General features: G+C 42.0%; 1 protein-coding gene across 2 annotated transcripts in view; it reads left to right on the forward strand.

Moving 5' to 3' along the window:
• The first annotated feature begins 6,902 nt into the window (after positions 1-6,902).
• LOC140516476 (lipoprotein lipase-like) overlaps positions 6,903-18,028 on the forward strand; it is a 31,444-nt gene continuing 20,318 nt past the window's right edge. The window contains exon 1 of one of the 2 annotated variants that reach the window (XM_072627452.1): positions 6,903-7,129. In XM_072627452.1, the coding sequence (XP_072483553.1) occupies positions 7,036-7,129 (94 nt within the window). In that variant the 5' untranslated portion in view covers positions 6,903-7,035. The remainder of the gene's footprint in view (positions 7,130-18,028) is intronic. The other variant, XM_072627451.1, reaches the window with a different exon arrangement.

Genomic DNA, 18,028 nt, shown 5'->3' on the forward strand with positions numbered 1-18,028 from the left:
ACTTCTCCCTTTCTCCTCCCAATATTTCTCTCTCACTGCTTGATTTCATTTTTTTTTTTAGTATATGATCCCATCCTCTTCAATTCACTCTGTGCACTCTGTCTCTATGTATGTGTGCATGTGTGCATGTGTGTGTGTGTGTACTCCCACCCAGTGCTCAGATACTGAAATGTTTCAAGAGTTATAAATATTGTCTTTCCATGTAGGAATGTAAACAGTTCAACTTTAGTAAGTCCCTTATGATTTCTCTTTGCTGTTCGCCTTTTTATGGTTCTCTTCATTCTTGTGTTAGAAAGTCAAATTTTCTTTCCAGCTCTGGTGTTTTCATCAGGAAAATTTGAAAGTCTTCTATTTCATTGAAAGACCATTTTTTCTCCTGAAGTATTATACTCAGTTTTGCTGGGTAGGTGATTCTTGGCTTCAGTCCTAGTTCCTTTGACTTCTGGAATATCTTATTCCATTCCCTTCTATCCCTCAATGTAGAAGGTGCCAGATCTTGTACTATCCTGATTGTATTTCCACAATACTTGAATTGTTTCTTTCTAGCTGCTTGCAATATTTTCTCCTTCACCTGGAAATTCTGGAATTTGGCCACAATGTTCCTAGGAGTTTCTCTTTTTGGATCTCTTTCATGCGGTGTTCTGCAGATTCCTTGAATATTTATTTTGCCTTCTGGTTCTAGAATCTCAGGGCAGTTTTCCTTGATAATTTCGTGGAGGATGATGTCTAGGCTCTTCTTTTAATCATGGTTTTCAGGTAGACCCAGAATTTTTACATTGTCTCTCCTGATTCTATTTTCCAGGTCAGTTGTTTTTCCAATAAGATATTTCACATTATCTTCCATTTTTCGAATCTGCGCGGTATGTTCTGAGATATCTGTCTTTCTCGAAAAGTCCGAAGCTTCCATCTGTACCATTCCAGATTTGAGAGATCTATTTTCTTCAGTAAGCTTTTGAATCTCCTTTTCCATTTGGTTAATTCTGCTTTTGAAAGCATTCTTCTCCTCATTGGCCCCTTGCACCTCCCTTGCCAGCTGAGTTAGGCTAGTTCTCAAGGTGCCAATTTCTTCAAGATTTTTTTGGTTCTCCTTTAACAGGGAGCTGATCTGTTTTTCATGCTTCTCCCTTATCCCTCTCATTTCCCTTCCCAGTCTTTCCTCCATCTCTCTAACTTGATTTTCAAAATTCCTCTTGAGCTCATCCCTGGCCCGAGCCCATTGGGTGGGCTGGGACACAGGATCCTCGATTTCTGTGTCTTTGCCTGATGGCAAGCATTGTTCCTCCCCATCAGAAAGGAAGGGAGGAAGTTTTTTTTCTCTGATAAAGTACCCTTCAATAGTTTTATTTCTTTTCCCTTTTCTTGGCATTGTCTCCACCTAGTGGCCTGACCTCTGAATGTTCTCCTCACACCCACCTCGCCTCCTGGTCCTCCCAGCCAGCGTTTGGGGACTGATATTCAAATGCTGCTTCCTGCCTTAGGATTTTTGGCGCGGGCAGGGCTGCTATTCAGTGTGAGAATTAAGTTCAGGTGGTCAGGGGCAGGGCCGCCTCTCTGGCTCAATTCCCTCAGGAGGTTTATGCACAGACCTTCCACAATGGATCCAGGCTCCCCTCCGTTTGGGGAGCCCCCGTCCGTAGCCACCTCTCAGCCCCCACCTCCCGGGGGGGCCCGAGCTATGGGGGCACCTCACTCCCCTCTCAACCCGCCAAAGAGACTCTCTCACCTACCCCCGTCAGTCACCTGTTGGTGGGGGGCCCGTGCAGCTGCTGAAGATCCCGCCTCCGGATCCCTCTCAGAACTTTGTCTCTCGGAGCCGCGGCCGCCGTCGCTGCCGCAGGTCCGGGCTGGGCACCGTGTCTGCAGCGCAACGGATCTTTTGCGAGAGATTTGCAGGTCCCTCTGTGGGTGGGGGGACTCGCGTGGCCACTGGATCTCTTTCCCACGGTGTCGCTGCCGCGGCAGGGCTGCTCTCCTCTTCCTGCCCCTGGCGCCCAGTCCCTGGCGTGAAGGTGCCCCCGAGAGGTTTGCAGGTCTCTCCGGAACAGAAATCTCCCTCGCTCCAATATTCCATGGTCTCTGGGTGCAGAATTCGCCCTGGGTTAGTCCCCTCTGCGGTTCTGTGGTTTGTGGGTTCGGAGCTATGTGTATGTGCGTCTTTCTACTTCGCCATCTATCTCTTAGATATTAAACAGTTAAAGCTATTTCTTTCCGAATGAGCTGTTAGAGTAGGATGATGTTGGGTCATGGAACCAGATTTAGGGGCCTTGGAGTTCAAATACTTGCATTGCCATTTATTTCCTATGTGGTGTTTTTCCTCCTTCATTTTGGAAGAGGACCAATGACTTCACAGGATGATGTCTTGACTCTTGGGTGAATTGGATCTAAGTGAGACAGAGCTGCACAAGGTTGTCAGCTTCATTCTTCCTTCCAGAGTCATCTAAGTCCAGTGGCAAGGCAAAAGTTGGGATGACTGGTGAGAGCTTGGAATGCAGTGGATGACCTTGGGGTCTTTGATGCCTGACCAAGCTTTCAGCACGCCACTGCTTGCTTCAGCTGCCTTATTCATCTGCCTATTCCTCAGGGAAAGTTTTCATATGTTTGGAAGTATTCATCCCCTTAACTCACCCACAGGTTTGAGGCCTGTCAGTTACCCTCAATTAAGTTTAGCCCTATCTACCGTGATGGTTTTATCGGGATATGGGGGCAGTGCATGCTACAGTTTCTTATGGCCACAGGTGAGAGCTGAGTGAATCAAGTGGACATCAAAGTCATATAAATAGTCCTGAAAAGGGGTCAGCAAGTCTTCACACCAGAAATCCTAGTCCTCCCTGAATACCCGATATGCCCCTTACCTGTGTTAGGTAAATCACCTAACTTATCTGAGGTCTGTTTTCCTCATTTTGAAATAAAAGAATTTGAACTAGGTGAACTCTAAGGACTCTTGTCCTGCTAAATTTATCATCTAGAGAGGTTTTTTCCCAGCTCTCAATCTTTTGAAACTTTGAGATCCATTTAAAAATTTTTACTATGTTTTTATTTAGAAATTGTATGATAGTGTAAAAGAGGTCTAGCACATGAACAGAGTGCCTTAGATGACATCTCTCTCCAAGTGAAGGAGTTTAGAGACCTTGCTTTCAGGAAAGCCTTGTTGATGTACCTTGTACAAACTGTGTAGGATGCATGGATAATATGAAACCAGTCCCAGATAGCTGAACATGGTAAAGAAGAAACTCTTTGATTTGAGTTATTCAGAAAGACCTTCCAGACTTGGCCTAGTTAGGTGGCATAATGGATAGAACATTGGGCATAGTGTTAGGAAGACCTAGGGCAGCTAGGTAGTGCAATGGATAGAGCACCAGTGCAGAAGTCAGAAGGACCTGAGTTCAAATCTCACCTTGGACACTTGACACTCACTAGCTGTGTGACCTTGGGCAAGTCACTTAACCCTAAATGCCTCATCCTGGATCATCTCCAGTCATCCTGATGAATATCTTGTCACTGGATTCAGATGGCTCTGGAGGAGAAGTGAGGCTGGGGACCTGCACAGCCCTCCCTCACTCAAAACAAAGTCAAGTGCAAGTCATGTCGTTAGTTCTCTGATGGCATGGTCTTCTTCAGCAATGAAGGACTAACACACACAGGAAGACCTAAGTTCAAATGTGGTCTCAGATGTTTGCTAGCTGTGTGACCCTGGGAAAATGATTTAAGCTCTCTTTGCCTCAGCTTCCTAATCTGTAAAATAGGAATAATATTAGCATTTTCCTCCCAGGATTGTTGTAAAGATCAAATGTGATGATATTTGTAAGAAGTGCTTGGTGCCTTGTCTGGCATATATAGTAGATGCTATTTAAACATTAACTATTATTATTTTCATTTCTTTAGCCTTCACTTTTGGAGTCTGGTAAGAGAGACCTTGGAATCTTGACCCCCTCTAAGCTTGAAATGGCCTTGGTCCTTGGTCTCTGCATTTGTCTTTTTCTATTGTAGGTGAAGGAGATCAGAGACTTGACCTCATGAGTTTTAAAGGTCAAGAGAATGCTCTGGTGTCCTGGCATTCCAGAGTGTGGGTTTCATAGCCAGTGGAGTAAGGAGTAAACCTTCAGGAGGTACCTTCAGGATTCATACCCTGTAGTAGTTGAAAGTAGGACTCATCTAGGAGGTCTTCCACCTTTGGACACGAGCTTGGTGAGAGTGATGTGGAGAATATGTCTCCCAGGTATTGGGGGAAATGTTTGTATTTTGTTTGCTGTATCTTCGATGTCAATATCCCTATGTAAAGGCTAATTGATTGTCAATGGTTAAGTGGAACTGAGCTATTGGTAACTGGTTCCTGACAGTGAAAGGAATGCAGCTAGTGGGGGCTCCAGCCATGTCAGTGAAGAAGATACCCCCACAAACTCTCAGGGCATCTTAGAGACCTGAGTGGGGTAGATCCAGCCTGCAATACATTACAACAGTGTCGTCTCGTAGCCCTAAAATATACATATGAGGAAAACATCCATTTAGCGACCTACTTATCTTCCTCCAGCTTGCAAATGCCCTTACAAAAAATGATTAATGTGTGATATACCCTGTTCTCTTCTCACAGAATGCTCTAGAGACCCTCACTTGCTATCTTTATGATACTATGGGTCATAAAAACTTCTCCACAATTAAAGTCCTAAAAGTCATTGATATGTTTCATAGAGCATGTAAATTTTATTTTATTCTGTCCTATGAGAAAGCAGGACTAACTCCAGGATAATATTGAGACATCATAAAAACCTGGGTCTCTAGCCTGAGGGTGTCTTTCACTTGAAAGAGGACATTGCCACAAATGAAATGCCTTTTTACAAAAAACCAAGCCTCTCTTGCCATCATCCTCCAAATAACCTTGCAAAAGTTTGGGACAGACCCATCTTTAACCCACTGCAGGAACAGCTTGGCTATCATGTGAGCCAAGGCATTCGCATTTAGGCACCTGGTGGGCATAGAGAAAACAGCCAATTGGAGAAGAGCTTTAGCCTCCACACCCACCTGTCAACTACTTATGCCCTGGAGAAGAGAGAGTTAGTCATGTTCTTTTTCCTTTATTTTTAATCTCAAGCAGATAGAAGTTGGTATGACTTCATTCTTCCAGGAAAAATTATACCAATTAATCAACACACAAAATCAGCAAGCCAAGTGACATTAAAAACTGTTTATACTTTAAAAATTGAGTAATAATGAGTTTTAGTACTGTTTTATGTAATAATAATAGCTGGCATTTAGAAAAGGCTGTAAGATCAGTAGAATGCTTTACAAACAATATCATTGGAGACAATAAATACATTATTCCTGCTTTACTAAGAAATGAAAGATTAAGCGTTAAAGCTAACTTTCATCAATCTCAGGCAATCTCCTCCATCTCTGATTCCTTCTCCCCTCACCACCCCCATGTCCCAAATTGAGATTGGTGTTGGAGTTTTGTAGTGAGATATTTACTGCTGAATACATTTCAAGGTTCATGTCCAATAAATGAATTGCATACATTGAATGTATGTAGTTTAGCTAAAAATAATTTATGCTTGATATTCATAGTTAGAAAATCTAAAGAAAGGCTGATATTTAGATAGTATCAGTGCAGTTAGTCAATCATTTGTTGAATAACAACTAGCAGTATGAACTTTTTCAAAAGTACAGTATACACTTTTTAGAATGGACATTTCATTATGATAACTTACAAGTGCATACAGTAGCATTTGTATAAAGAATGAGGGAGTTCTGGTTTACAACCAGAAGTTCTAGTGAACAGATGACTGGGTTACAGGGATTGAAAAGTTTCAGATTGTGGGTTATTTTCTAAAACTGAAAAGGAATTGGTGCTTTTTTCTTGTCTAAGTTGATAACTACCCTCAACATTTTTAAAACACCAAAATCCTTTAAGATTAAGAAAACAATACGAAAATTTAAATCACTGAGCTCTGGGGAAAATTCGGCAAAATATTAAGTACAGGATGAGTTTATTCTTCTAAATTTTAACAGCAATTTTAACAGTGTGAACCAGTGGAGAAAATACTGGAAAAAGTCAAAGAGCCTGGGTTCCGATCCTGACTCTGCTGTTTTCTCTGTATGTGACCTGGGGCAAATCACTTCTCATTTCTGTATTCAGGTTCCCCCATTTATAAAATGAGGCGTTTGTACAGAATGAATTTTAAGGTACTTTCCATCTGCAAATTCTGTGAATTGGAGTTACGTGACATCCACATTTAGGCTTTTGATGGTCTAATTCTTGGGTACCTTGCAGGGTTCTCTGATGGCCTGGAATTTTAAGAGGACAAAAGAGAAACAGAAATGAGCAGTCTTGTGCAGCTGGAACTGGATGTTCCCTTCCCATTAACATGCCTAAATTCCTCCTGCAAGCCAACTTGTACCCCCTTCACAATCACTTCTGAATCCCAGAGAATTGGGGGGAGGGAGGTAGAATGAATGTTAAAAAGTCGATAATTTGTCATAGATTCCCTCTGCTTAGGACAAAAGCCACTGACCACAGCTTAACGGTACAGTCTTCAAAAACAATAGCAATTAATAAAAACGTTTATGAAACCAATTCATCATATATATATATATATATATATATATATATATATATATATATATATATATATATATATATATATCCTCTTTTACTAGTAATTATGTAATTATTCCCTCGGGAATCAGCCACCTGAGGAAAAGTAAGAGGCAAATGCTCACAAAAAACAAATGTCGCTTCCTGCCCTTTCCCCCTCTTGCTGGCAGGGTTGATTCGTATTACAGTTTGCTCAAATATTTGGAAGTGAATTTAGAGCCCTCCCCCCAACTTATGATTTTATAACCAATAGGTGATGAGGTTTATTTGCATATTTCCAGTCACATAAGAAGCCCCGGAGTAGCAAGTGTCAGACTCCTGACTCGGGAGCCCTTCCCTACTTTAAAGGGCAACTTTTTTCTGCCCAGCACTGAGGCTTCCCCAGCCTTCCCCCAGCCCAGCCTGTGCAGTCAGTCCAGCGCCAGCTGAGAAGGAGACGTGCAGAGATGGAGGGCAAAGCGATTCTCCTGGTCGTCCTGGGTTTGTGGTTCCAGAGTCTGGCCACATCCAGCGCAGGGGTGGTCGCTGCCGCCTCAAACAGTAAGTTTCATCTTCAGTCCGGGCCCCTTCCCGGGCAGACACAACTTCGCTTGCAACTTTGCCGGGCTGCGGGAGTGAGAGACAGGAGGAGGATGGAAGGACGAGCCTGATGCACAACAGGATGACGTAAAGGAAGAGGGTATGGGATAGAACAGGACTTGCTAGGGCACTGACGAGCAGCCCCTTAGGGAGACGGGCGCCTGGAGCAGGGGTGGGGAGTGCACACTATTTTTCTCTGGCAGTTGAGGCACTAGACGGTTTGCTCTTATCACCGACGCTCCGGGTTTCCGGGCGGCCGCCGCACCCCGGCTTCCGCAGCTTCTGGTGCTTAAGGGTCAGCCGCCTTGGCCGAACTCCACAGCAGCCACTCGGGATGAGCCGGGGCCAGAGATGGTCTGGGGGAGTGTGAGGGGCGGGATGTGGGAGGGGAAGGGCCCGGGATGGTGGTGACTGGCGTTAACCCCGCAGCTCCGAGAGTCCCACAATGAAAGGAACGCCCGCCAAGGTGACCCTAGTGGTGGCTGGCGACAGCTGCTCAGTTCCGCACAGCCCAGCTCTGGCCTCGGGGCAAGAGGGAAGGGCTGTCTTCCCAAAAGAGCCGAGGGGCCGGGGAAAAACGAGGGGTTTCTGGGCGGCGAATCAGGAAAGGATGCCTGCATTTCTAGGAGAAGTTGGCACTCGCGTGCTCTCCAAAGTCCATGTGAGCTGGGGGGAAGGGAAGAATGTGCAGGAAATCCTACACTGGCTTTGGGTTGCAGATAGAGATGGGGCACGGGGAGCTTTCCTACAGGTGTCCCCAAACCCAAAATCTTACGCTGCTGATAGGAGAACTTAACAGCAGCCCAGGAAAGGCACGATCACAGGGGCGCCTGGCGCCTCAGCTTAGAGATGTAGAGGGGACCAGGGGACCAGGCGGCCAGGCTTCCTAAACCAAGGTGCCCACTAGCTCTGCGCACGGGGCTACCCCAGTGAGCTACGGGCCCCGTGCCACATGGGCTCCTGTTGGCTCTTTGGTCCTTGAGAGTCGTTTCAGAGCTCGAGTGTGGACGCGGCCAAGTCGGAGCGCTTTTTCCTCATCCTCTAGATGCTCTCTAGAGCGTCAGGATTGCAAGTTTTAAGGTGTCCGGGGCTAGACACTGAGCGTCTGCCTTTAACTGAATACAGGCGGGGAGTGTTCCTTCCAGGTCCAAGGCTTTGCCCACAATAAAGTCACACAAGTTGGGTAACTGAAGCGTCATTCTGGGGGGGGGGGGGGGGAGGAAGAGGAGGCGGGTATCAGGCTTCCCAATTCCTTAGCTCTCATACTGTTTCCCCGCCCTGCGAGACCACGTGCTGCAATGAAGAGTTCTGACATCCAGTTTAGCTACTCTGGCCTTAGAATGTGGTCTGTCTGTCTGTCTGTCTGTATCTCTCTCTCTCTCTCTCTCTCTCTCTCTCTCTCTCTCTCTCTCTCTCTCTCTCTCTCTCTCTCTCTGAGACAGACAGAAACAGGGCTAGAGAGAAAGTTTGACTTATTTTGAGACTGGAGAAAGTTATTCTAGTTAATGAGGTGGGGAACGATTAGACTTTGGGAGAAGAGTTCACATCCACTATCATTTGATTGTTTAAAACAATGGGAGGCTGTGTTCAAAAAGTAATACAGTATGTGAAAGATCTCGAGCCTCGTGTCTGTGACTTTTTGGATTCCTTGCCTCACGAAAAACAGTAAGAAAAGGTACCGGGGGCCAACTGGGTTGAATTCTCTTCTGAGGGGGTCATTCAACTTCTGGAGATCTCGTATTGTAGCAAGTATTCCTTTAATTATCCTGTTGTAGATGACTATCATAGTATAGATTTTAGAGGTAGAAAAGATCTTAAATGTCAGGCAGTCCAACTTACTCTTTTTTAGACAGAGGAGGAAACTGAGGTACAGAGAAGGAGAATGATTTAGTGTACATTGCTTAAGTTTGTGTCCTTATTCTAATGGCTACACAACATCAAGTAACAGATCTCTTCCATAAGGTGATGGATTAAACAGAACCCTTTGGCTTTTGTTCTGTCACCAAAGGAAATCCATTCCCTTCTTTCTGCCAAGCAAAGGTGGGGCAGTTGTGTATTGCAATTGAATTTCAGGCTTCTAAAAGGTGTGTGGACGACCCCACCTTAATAAAATTAGAGTCTTGACCAAAGGAGTAAAAAGGAAAGATATTTATTCAGCTTTCTGGAGATACAGCACTCCCGCCTGTGCTCCAGATAGCGATGGCTGATGAGGGCGGGGGGGGGGGGGGGGGGGGGGCGTGCCTTGCACAACAGTTTTTATAAACCCTGACCACAATACCCCCACCCCAACCCCCTTCTTCTTAGCCCATTATCTGAGCCTTGAGGGTACAATCTATCCACAGAAATTCTACCCCAGCAACAGGGAATAAGTCTATAAGAGTAATTTTTAGAAAAAAGAGGGTAAGGGAGTAAGCAACTTCTATCAAAGATTATCATGTATAATAGAATAACGTCTGGGAAAGGAGATAAGGGAATGAGTAAAGGCAGTCTGGGAGTAAGCAAAAGTAGTCTCTGTCAAGGACTATCTAATAACACAAAAAGAATTTTAAGAAAAACAGTATCTCTGTTGTTTGTTTTCTCAGGGCTAGGTGAGACAAGCAGGGCTAACGCAAGGGGCCCCTGAGGGGTCTTCACTAAATATACCTGTTCCACTCAGTCCCTCTTTTTTTGTCCCTTCACGCAGGTATGAGGCTGATTGATGCATTGACAAATTACAACGGGAGGGGGCAGCCCCCTTCATGAGATTTCACTAGCGAGTCAATAACAAGCTTCAATATTTACATATATGCACTAAATAATCATTGTTAACACAGTACATATCACATGATAAAATAATTCCAACTTCCAGTCATGTGATGCTTCTTCAAGCCATCTTCAGCACAGCATCTTAGCATCTTCTTTCCTTTGCTTTCTTGTAGAAATCCAGATGTCCACCCTCCTACAAGACTGACCTTAATATAATACAGTTTTAGATGACCATTCTTGAGCTTTATACACTTATCACCCTTACAAAATCAAAATTGGAACTTTGGCCAATTGTCATGTTTAAGAAATTCACATTAATCAACTGAGACAAAATAATAACTATGTATGTTAATCTCTCCATACTATTACTAAGAATTAAAGGACTATAAATTATTTTTGTAGGTCTAAAATTCTAAGCCTAATAGCTTAATTTTTGGACTTAACCTCAGATGTTCTCCTACCAAGAATTTATTATTTAATAGATCTGGTATTATGCTTACAAAATTTTTGATTATAGGAAATTGCCATTAAGAGTAGGGACATTTCAGGTGAACATCTCCCTAACTTCATGTCAGTTCTAGGCAGGAGTGGATTATCAACTGGCATCCAACCAGGCTTAAAGTCTGCCAGGTGTCAGTGGGGAAACTGAGTCAGAAAAATCCTACCTCAGCCCAGGCTGAATAGTCGTTTTCCCAATCTTCCCATGAGATCACCTTTGCAGTTCATACCAGCATCTCACAGGCTCACTGGCATCCTGGAGCAATGATTCAGACAGTCTTTTTTGCTATCTACACCTGGAGTTAGACTCAGAACAGTCAGTTCATAGTCCCATAAAATCTTAACATAGCAAGCTCCAATAATCAGTTTCAGATATGACTATAATTTCACATTGGCTAAGGAACATCTTTTGAAGCAAGTCTTAAGTAGCTTGCATGCCTTTCTATATATGTTCTAATTCCTGATTAAATAACAATCAAAATCAAATTAACCATTAAAACCAGGTTATTGCTCTAAATTTACATTTGTTTCCCAAGCTTCTCTATACCTTTGTAACCCTGCTCAGTCTAAAAGAATCAGCTACACAGATGATAAGTTCAAACACTGATTTCAACTTATGTTCATGAAATTAATTCAAATCAAAACAGAAACATTTAATTTTCCATTAATGCCAAATATTACCAGAGGTTATCTGCCTCTAAGAAACTACACAAATTCTTTTCCCCTAATTAAAGGTGTCTCTGATTTAGTCTCAGTAATTTGATTCAGTCAATTATTTTAATACAAATTGCTTTCCAAGTTTGGACCTTTGTCCCTTACTCCAAAGGAGTTTTAGTCCCATTTGTCTAAAAGGGCCCTGGAAAAACCTCAAATTGAAAGCTCCTTAGATTTCTCTACTTAATATGGCTTTCTAGGGGCTCATAAGCTTTTACACATCTACCCAATTAATTGAAAACAGCAAGCTTCCACCACTTGCATTGTGCTTATGTCTTTAAACTGTCTGCTTTGATTATAGAAACATACCATAAAGATGAAAAGCAAGAACCCAATTGGATATCAACTCCAGTTTATAACCAGACTCAGAAATAGTCAAGTGGGAAAACATTTCTTTTCAGAGAAATACAATGGGGAAACTGAGGGGAAACAGAAGGATCCTATCCCCGGCTAAGGACAGGATTGTCTTCTGAGGCAAACTTCTGCCTGTAACAGTCACATTCCTCTCTGAGTATGGTCCCAGAAGCTGATACATTAAATGAGAAGTTTCACTAATCAAAAATTTTACCAGGACTCACATCTTAAATCTTAAATTTGTCCTAAAAGCCAATCACTAGAGATCATTTCTATACATTTTCAAATTCTCTCCAAAGCAAGTTCTTTCTATAATCTTCTCAGCTGCTGGGGCTGTACTTTTTAACTAGCCTGAGGACTGCTCCTTTACACACACACACACACACACACACACACACACACACACACACACACACACACACACACACACACACACACAGCATACTAGCTTTAGGTTTTAGCATTAGAATTATAAACAACAAACTTACAATTTTCATAAGTGATAACCAAATTGTTTTTGTTGTGAACACAAACAATAAACTTCAGATGACATCAACTGCATTTTCATGTCAGGATGGGCTGTCTTACCAAGTGCAGACAGTGACTGGATGACTTCTCCATCCTGGCCCATCCCGCTTCACCCTCTATCCATGGCTGTGGCTATGTGCTGAACCTAGATACTTTCAGGCTGTAATTTTTCTGCTAGAAGCAGGCACTTCCCTCAGAGGAAAAAGCCCTGAGGGTCGTGTAGGAATAGGAAGTCCCACCCTTGTGAAGGAGGGGCTGGGGAATGCTGCATGGACCAATTAGGCTGCAAGGTCAAGGGATCGGGGTGGCAGGGGGAAAGATATGCTGAGGAAGAGTAGGGGTCAAAGGGGAGATTCTCCAGAGAGTGCTGTGGGAGCTGGCCCTGACGCCTAAATGGGTGTTGCCTCAGAAGGAGGGGTTGCAGAGGGTCACACCTCAGCAAGACCCGTGGCTGGGCCAGGGGAGGGGGAGAGGGCCAAAGCTGGTTGACCCTCATTTCTCCTTTGAGGGGAAGTTCTAACTATAAGCATCTTGCAATCTTTCCTGAGAACAGTGTTCTGAGAGCTCAACATGGGCCATCATGAACGAAATTTCTACCCATGTTTCCTCTAGGCTCACAGTACAATTCTAAATGTAAGAGAGTATTTATTTTTAAAGTCCCAAAAATGGACCATGCTTCGTGGCCCTTTAGGCGATACTGAGGCCTAAGAGTGTTGCAAAAGAACATGATTTTTTTCTTTTTAAGTTCTTTAGAGAAACTAAATTTTTCCCAGTTGTGTAAAAGACGAACTTTTGGAAACTGAATAAATGAACTCACAGAAATAAATTGGATAGGCCTTCCAGAAATCATACAAAAGATTTTAGAAAGCATTTCTTCATACAAAATAAATCTTCCTCTTTTAAGAACAGTTTACAATTTATCACAAGACCCTCATGAACCTAATTGACAAAAATTACAAAAGATCTAAAACCAGGTCTTTTCCCATTTGCCCATAAGCTTCCTTTTACAAACATACTTTTGTAAATGCTTGATTCATAGCAAAAACAATTTTAGTTAAAATTTCCTTCTTAACAGCAGAAATAAACTTTTTAACATACTTAATACATTCTTAGGTGGAACAAGCTTGAAAGTCACACACACATATATGCATATATATTTTTGTTCAAGGATTCTCATTTACTCAGTAGGAATTCTACAACACAGAAACTCACACAGAACTAATAACAGTTTCTTTTAACCAATTCATCATTAATTTAACATTACACTTCCTAATATAACAACATTTAGATTTACCTAAAAATTTAAAACTATTTAAGTTTACTTAAAACTTTAAAAAGCCATTAACTCATTCAGGTGAATGCATTTCCACATTACCTTGCACAGTAATTTATCTCTTTAACACCATGTGGGCACACTCTATCACCTGATCAGATGGAGTCCTCTCTAATTTGATTGAACTATTACTTATCAAATCAAGTTACATGATTTTTCTGTCTTCTTAAAATACTTCCTCACACTCTCACCACTTGATGATATCATCTGAAACTGACACAAAGGTCCAGAACAACTATCTAGGGACAAGAGGGGTTTGAATAACTCCCATTTGTTCCCAAACCTTATCTGCCTTCCGTATTTTCAATTAAATCTTTATTCATCTTTCCAAATCTCTCAATTCCATTACTCAATTTATTCAGCTTTCCTTTACATTTTAATAATAAGAAAAGATAGCTCATAAGTTATTACTTTTTATTTAAATTCAACCTAAATAACCTTTCTCCTTCTTTTCTGAAAAGGTTTTAACTTATGTTAGTTTAAAATGTGCTTAAGTTAACTGTCTTTAGCCTCGGTAAAAGAGATCTTATTGATTCTGAACCAATGTTAACTAGGTGGGCTTGACTTACCCTCCAAGCAGGGAACTTGGGAACTTAATAATTCATTGAATTGTAACAATTACCAATCACAATAATTATCCATCGGTTTTCCAATTAAGTTACAAATTTTTGTTTTCTCAACATACCCAAATCTTCTGAACTGATGTGGGGAAGGGAGTTGCTGAAAGCACGTGAGCCCATCTCCCGTTTTTCTTTACACCATTCCTTTTTTCTTTTTTACCTTTTACTCAGACTACCTTTATTCTCCTTTATATTCCAAATAAAAATAAAATGCCTATTTTTGTCCTAACCCAAACCTTAAAAACTAGAGGGAGTTAAATGTCTAACAATTCACATACCAAGAAAGCCACATTTTTCTCCCTACTCCTCTGCAAAATAAAATAAAATAAAACATTTTTCCTTTATCCTAAAGTGATCACTAAAAAAACCACTGAAAAATCTCTTCTTATTATTGATTTATTTTTTGCCACCTTAAACACATTGTCTGGTATCAGATATATTGACTTAATTTGAACATAAAGTACCAACGTTAGCTTCAAGACCTAATTAAACCTAAATTCAAAACTCTCAGCCCTTCTAAGTTGTCTGCTTGAGATTTTTTTGCTAATCTTCCACTTACTTCCACCATACATCAATAAATTCTAACCTGTCTTAAACATTAAATTAAGAGTGACACATTTCACCTATTCACAATTCCAAATACGACTAGAATGAATTCAGTTACCTTTTTCTTGTCTCATTACAAAAAACTTTTTCCATTGGATGGGGCAGGAAACACTTAAATGCTGGTTAGCCTGCCTTTCTTTGGTCTGAGAGAAAATGATAAATTCCCTCCCTCCCTGTTCCTCAGCTCTGAGAGGGCTGAAGAAGAAAAGGAACAGGAGTTTCAAGGACAGTCCAACTCAACCTTTCTGCTCTTGCTGGCTGGCTGACTGGCTAAATTTACAACCTTACAAAGTGTCAGATGAAACAGCGACACAGACTTTCATTCGCACAGAAATATCAACACGACATATACAGACAAAACATTTAACAAAATAGGAGTGTACATATAGGTTTAAATTTTTGGCAAACCCAGTCCTCGGAGGATCCATACTTTGGCCAGAAGACATTTCCTCCGAGCTGAGTGCTTGTCAAAACTAAACAGCAATACTTAATAATTTTCTTCTTATCTTTTCCCTTGTACTTTGGTAGCTCATTCCAATTACTAAGTCAGGACCCAAGAGGACTATCAGTTGACACATTAGGTAACTTGTCACCACTTTCCTTAGAATTAGTCTTCCCCGTATTTACGGACTCTAACCACTTAAGTGGGAGATTAAACAGCCCTTACAGACTCTAACTGCTTAGGGCTACACCTACCCAAACCTTACAGACTCTTTAACTGCTTAGGTGGGAGGCAAATCCAGGAACTCACTGGTCTTGGCTAGGCAAACTTTATGGACTCTAGCCACTTAGGGTTGCCAAGTCTCACAGGTCTTGCTTGGGGGGAGGGGGGGGTCGTGCACACAAACTCACATAACTGAGTTGGTTTCACTTTGATCTGGTGGCCTTGATGACTTCTTCATTACTTCTGGAGCTCCACTGTTTTGGTATTACTGGGTCAAGAAGTCTCTTCGGGACTTTCCCTTCTCAAGGAGGATTCCCTGGGCACCAGACTCGAAAGCCACCAGGAAAGCTGGTGTGACACCTGCCCCCGAGTTGGTACTGGAGAAATTCCAAGGAAAAGGGAAGCTTCCCAGACAATGCACAACTGTGTGGGATGACCCCCCCCCCCCCCGCCCCGTAACAAAATTAGAGTCTTGACCAAAGGAGTAAAAAGGAAAGATATTTATTCAGCTTTCTCAAAATACGGCACTCCCACCTGCACTCAAGATGGCAATGGCTGAGGAGGGTGAGGGTGTGCAGTACACAGCAGTTTTTATAGACCCTGACCACAATACCCCCACCCTAACACCCTTCCTCTTAGTCCATTGGTTGAGCCTTGAGGGTACAATATATCCATTGAAAATCTATCCTAGCAACAAGCAATAAATCTACAAGGGCAATTTTTAGAATGGGGGGGGGGCGGGTAAGAGAGTAAGCAACTTCTTTCAAGGATTATCATGTAACCTAGAGTAATGTCTGGGAAAGGAGGTAAGGGAGTGAATAAAGGCAGTCTGGGAGTAAGCAAAAGCAGTCTCTGTCAAGGACTATCTCATAACACAAAAACAATTTTAAGAAAAACAGTATCTTTGTTGTTTGTTTTCTCAGGGCTGGATGAGACAAATGGGGCTGACATAAGGGGCCCTTGAGAGGTCTTCACTAAATGTACCTGTTCTACTCCCTGAGGGCTCTTCACTAAATATACCTGTTCTACTTAAAGGGACTTTAATCACAGATTACCAGAGAATGTAATGTTTATTACAGATTTAAACCCTGCCAAGCAAAAGTCTGTAAGCTTCCTACTGGTATAGGTATCATATCCCAGTAATTTAACATAGAACCTTAGCCTTGCACCTAATAAGTTGTTGTGCACTTAAATCAAACTCACTATAAAGTCAGACTCACCCTCATGGTGAGTCATTGGTCGTCTTCAAGAACAACCAACCAAACAACCACCTGAATTCAGGAAAGCAAGTGGCTAGGATCTATTTTGGTTCGAGGAAAGGGAGCCTAAGTCTAAATCATTAGATAAAGAATGCAGAAAATGTTCTTCTAACATAGAAAACTAGGAACTATTTTTTTCTGCAGAGCACAGTGTTCATAGCTCACAATGTTGGGAAGGTACAAAGGTGAAATAACCCATGACCCCGGTGCTCAGAGAGCACAGTAGTAGAAGGCACTATGTTATAGGAACATGCCCTTCATTTGGATGTTAATAAGTTGTTTAGGGAGATTACTGAATTCTCTCCACACCAAAATATATTCTGGCAGTGCTCATTATTTTCCTGATGCCTGAATTCAGTTAAACAAATACTTTGGTTCGGTGGGAGCTCTCCTCCTCACTCCAGCACAACTTCCACACTCCTGTAAGTAACAGCCTTACAGAGTTATCTGGGAGCTCTAAGATGTTAAATGATTTGCCCTTAGAAACACCTGGTAGGTTTCAGAACCCTACCTTGAACCAAGTCTTCCTAACTCAAGGTCAGCCCTGATCCACTCTTTGCCGGACACTCTTATTTACATGAGGCTTGGAAAAGAAGTTTTCTTACAAACAACAATGGAGGATAGGCAGGAGGAGGTTAATAAATGTTTGCTGAATTTGAATGCAGCTATTTCAAGTATATTGTTGGGGTCTTAATTAGAATGAAGATTGTGCTAAAGACTGGTTTTTCACCATGGTTTAGAACAGACTCCTCTTTAAAGTCTAGATCTTGCCATGTGAGTATCTCTTTTGCCAAGAATGATTTTTGAATGAATACTAAATGCTGCTTTTGGTTTTCAAGTGGAAAGTTGATACTAATCATGAATCACTTATTAGAATATTAGACTTGGGTAATAGATTATTACAACTGAAAACACTGGATATTCCTAAGATAACATTAAGAAAAATTTGTTGAGATCCCTTGGCAGTCTTTGGGTTTCTATTATCAGTGTGATTATTGATCTTGGTCATCTCTCTCTTTACAAGTCTAATTATGTCTTAAATTAGGGTGATGCTAGGTGATGCAGTGGATAGAGCACCAGTGCAGGAGTCAGGAGCACCTGAGTTCAAGTCTCACCTCAGACACTTGACACTCACTGGCTGTGTGACCTTGGGCAAGTCACTTAATCCCAATTGTCTCATCCTGAGTCATCTCCATTCATCCTGATGAATATCTGGTCACTGGATTCAGATGACTGTGGAGGAGAAGCGAGGCTGGGGACCTGCACAGCTCTCCCTCACTCAAAACAAAGTCAAGTGCAAGTTATGTCATTATTTCTCCGATGGCATGGTCTTCTTTGGCAACGAAGGACAAACACACACACACACACACACACACACACACACAATGTCCTAAATTAACAAGTATTCTATTTTCCTGTTAGAAAAATAAATGGGAATTATCATAGTCCTTACTTGAATTCCAAAGTCACTCTTCCTGCTAAAGCTCAGGAATGGTAGTAGAATTTGATAATATAGTTATTGTTAGCTTCTTGGAGAGC

The sequence above is a fragment of the Notamacropus eugenii genome, chromosome X (assembly GCF_028372415.1).
Source record: "Notamacropus eugenii isolate mMacEug1 chromosome X, mMacEug1.pri_v2, whole genome shotgun sequence".
In the NCBI taxonomy this organism is placed as follows: Eukaryota; Metazoa; Chordata; class Mammalia; order Diprotodontia; family Macropodidae; genus Notamacropus; species Notamacropus eugenii.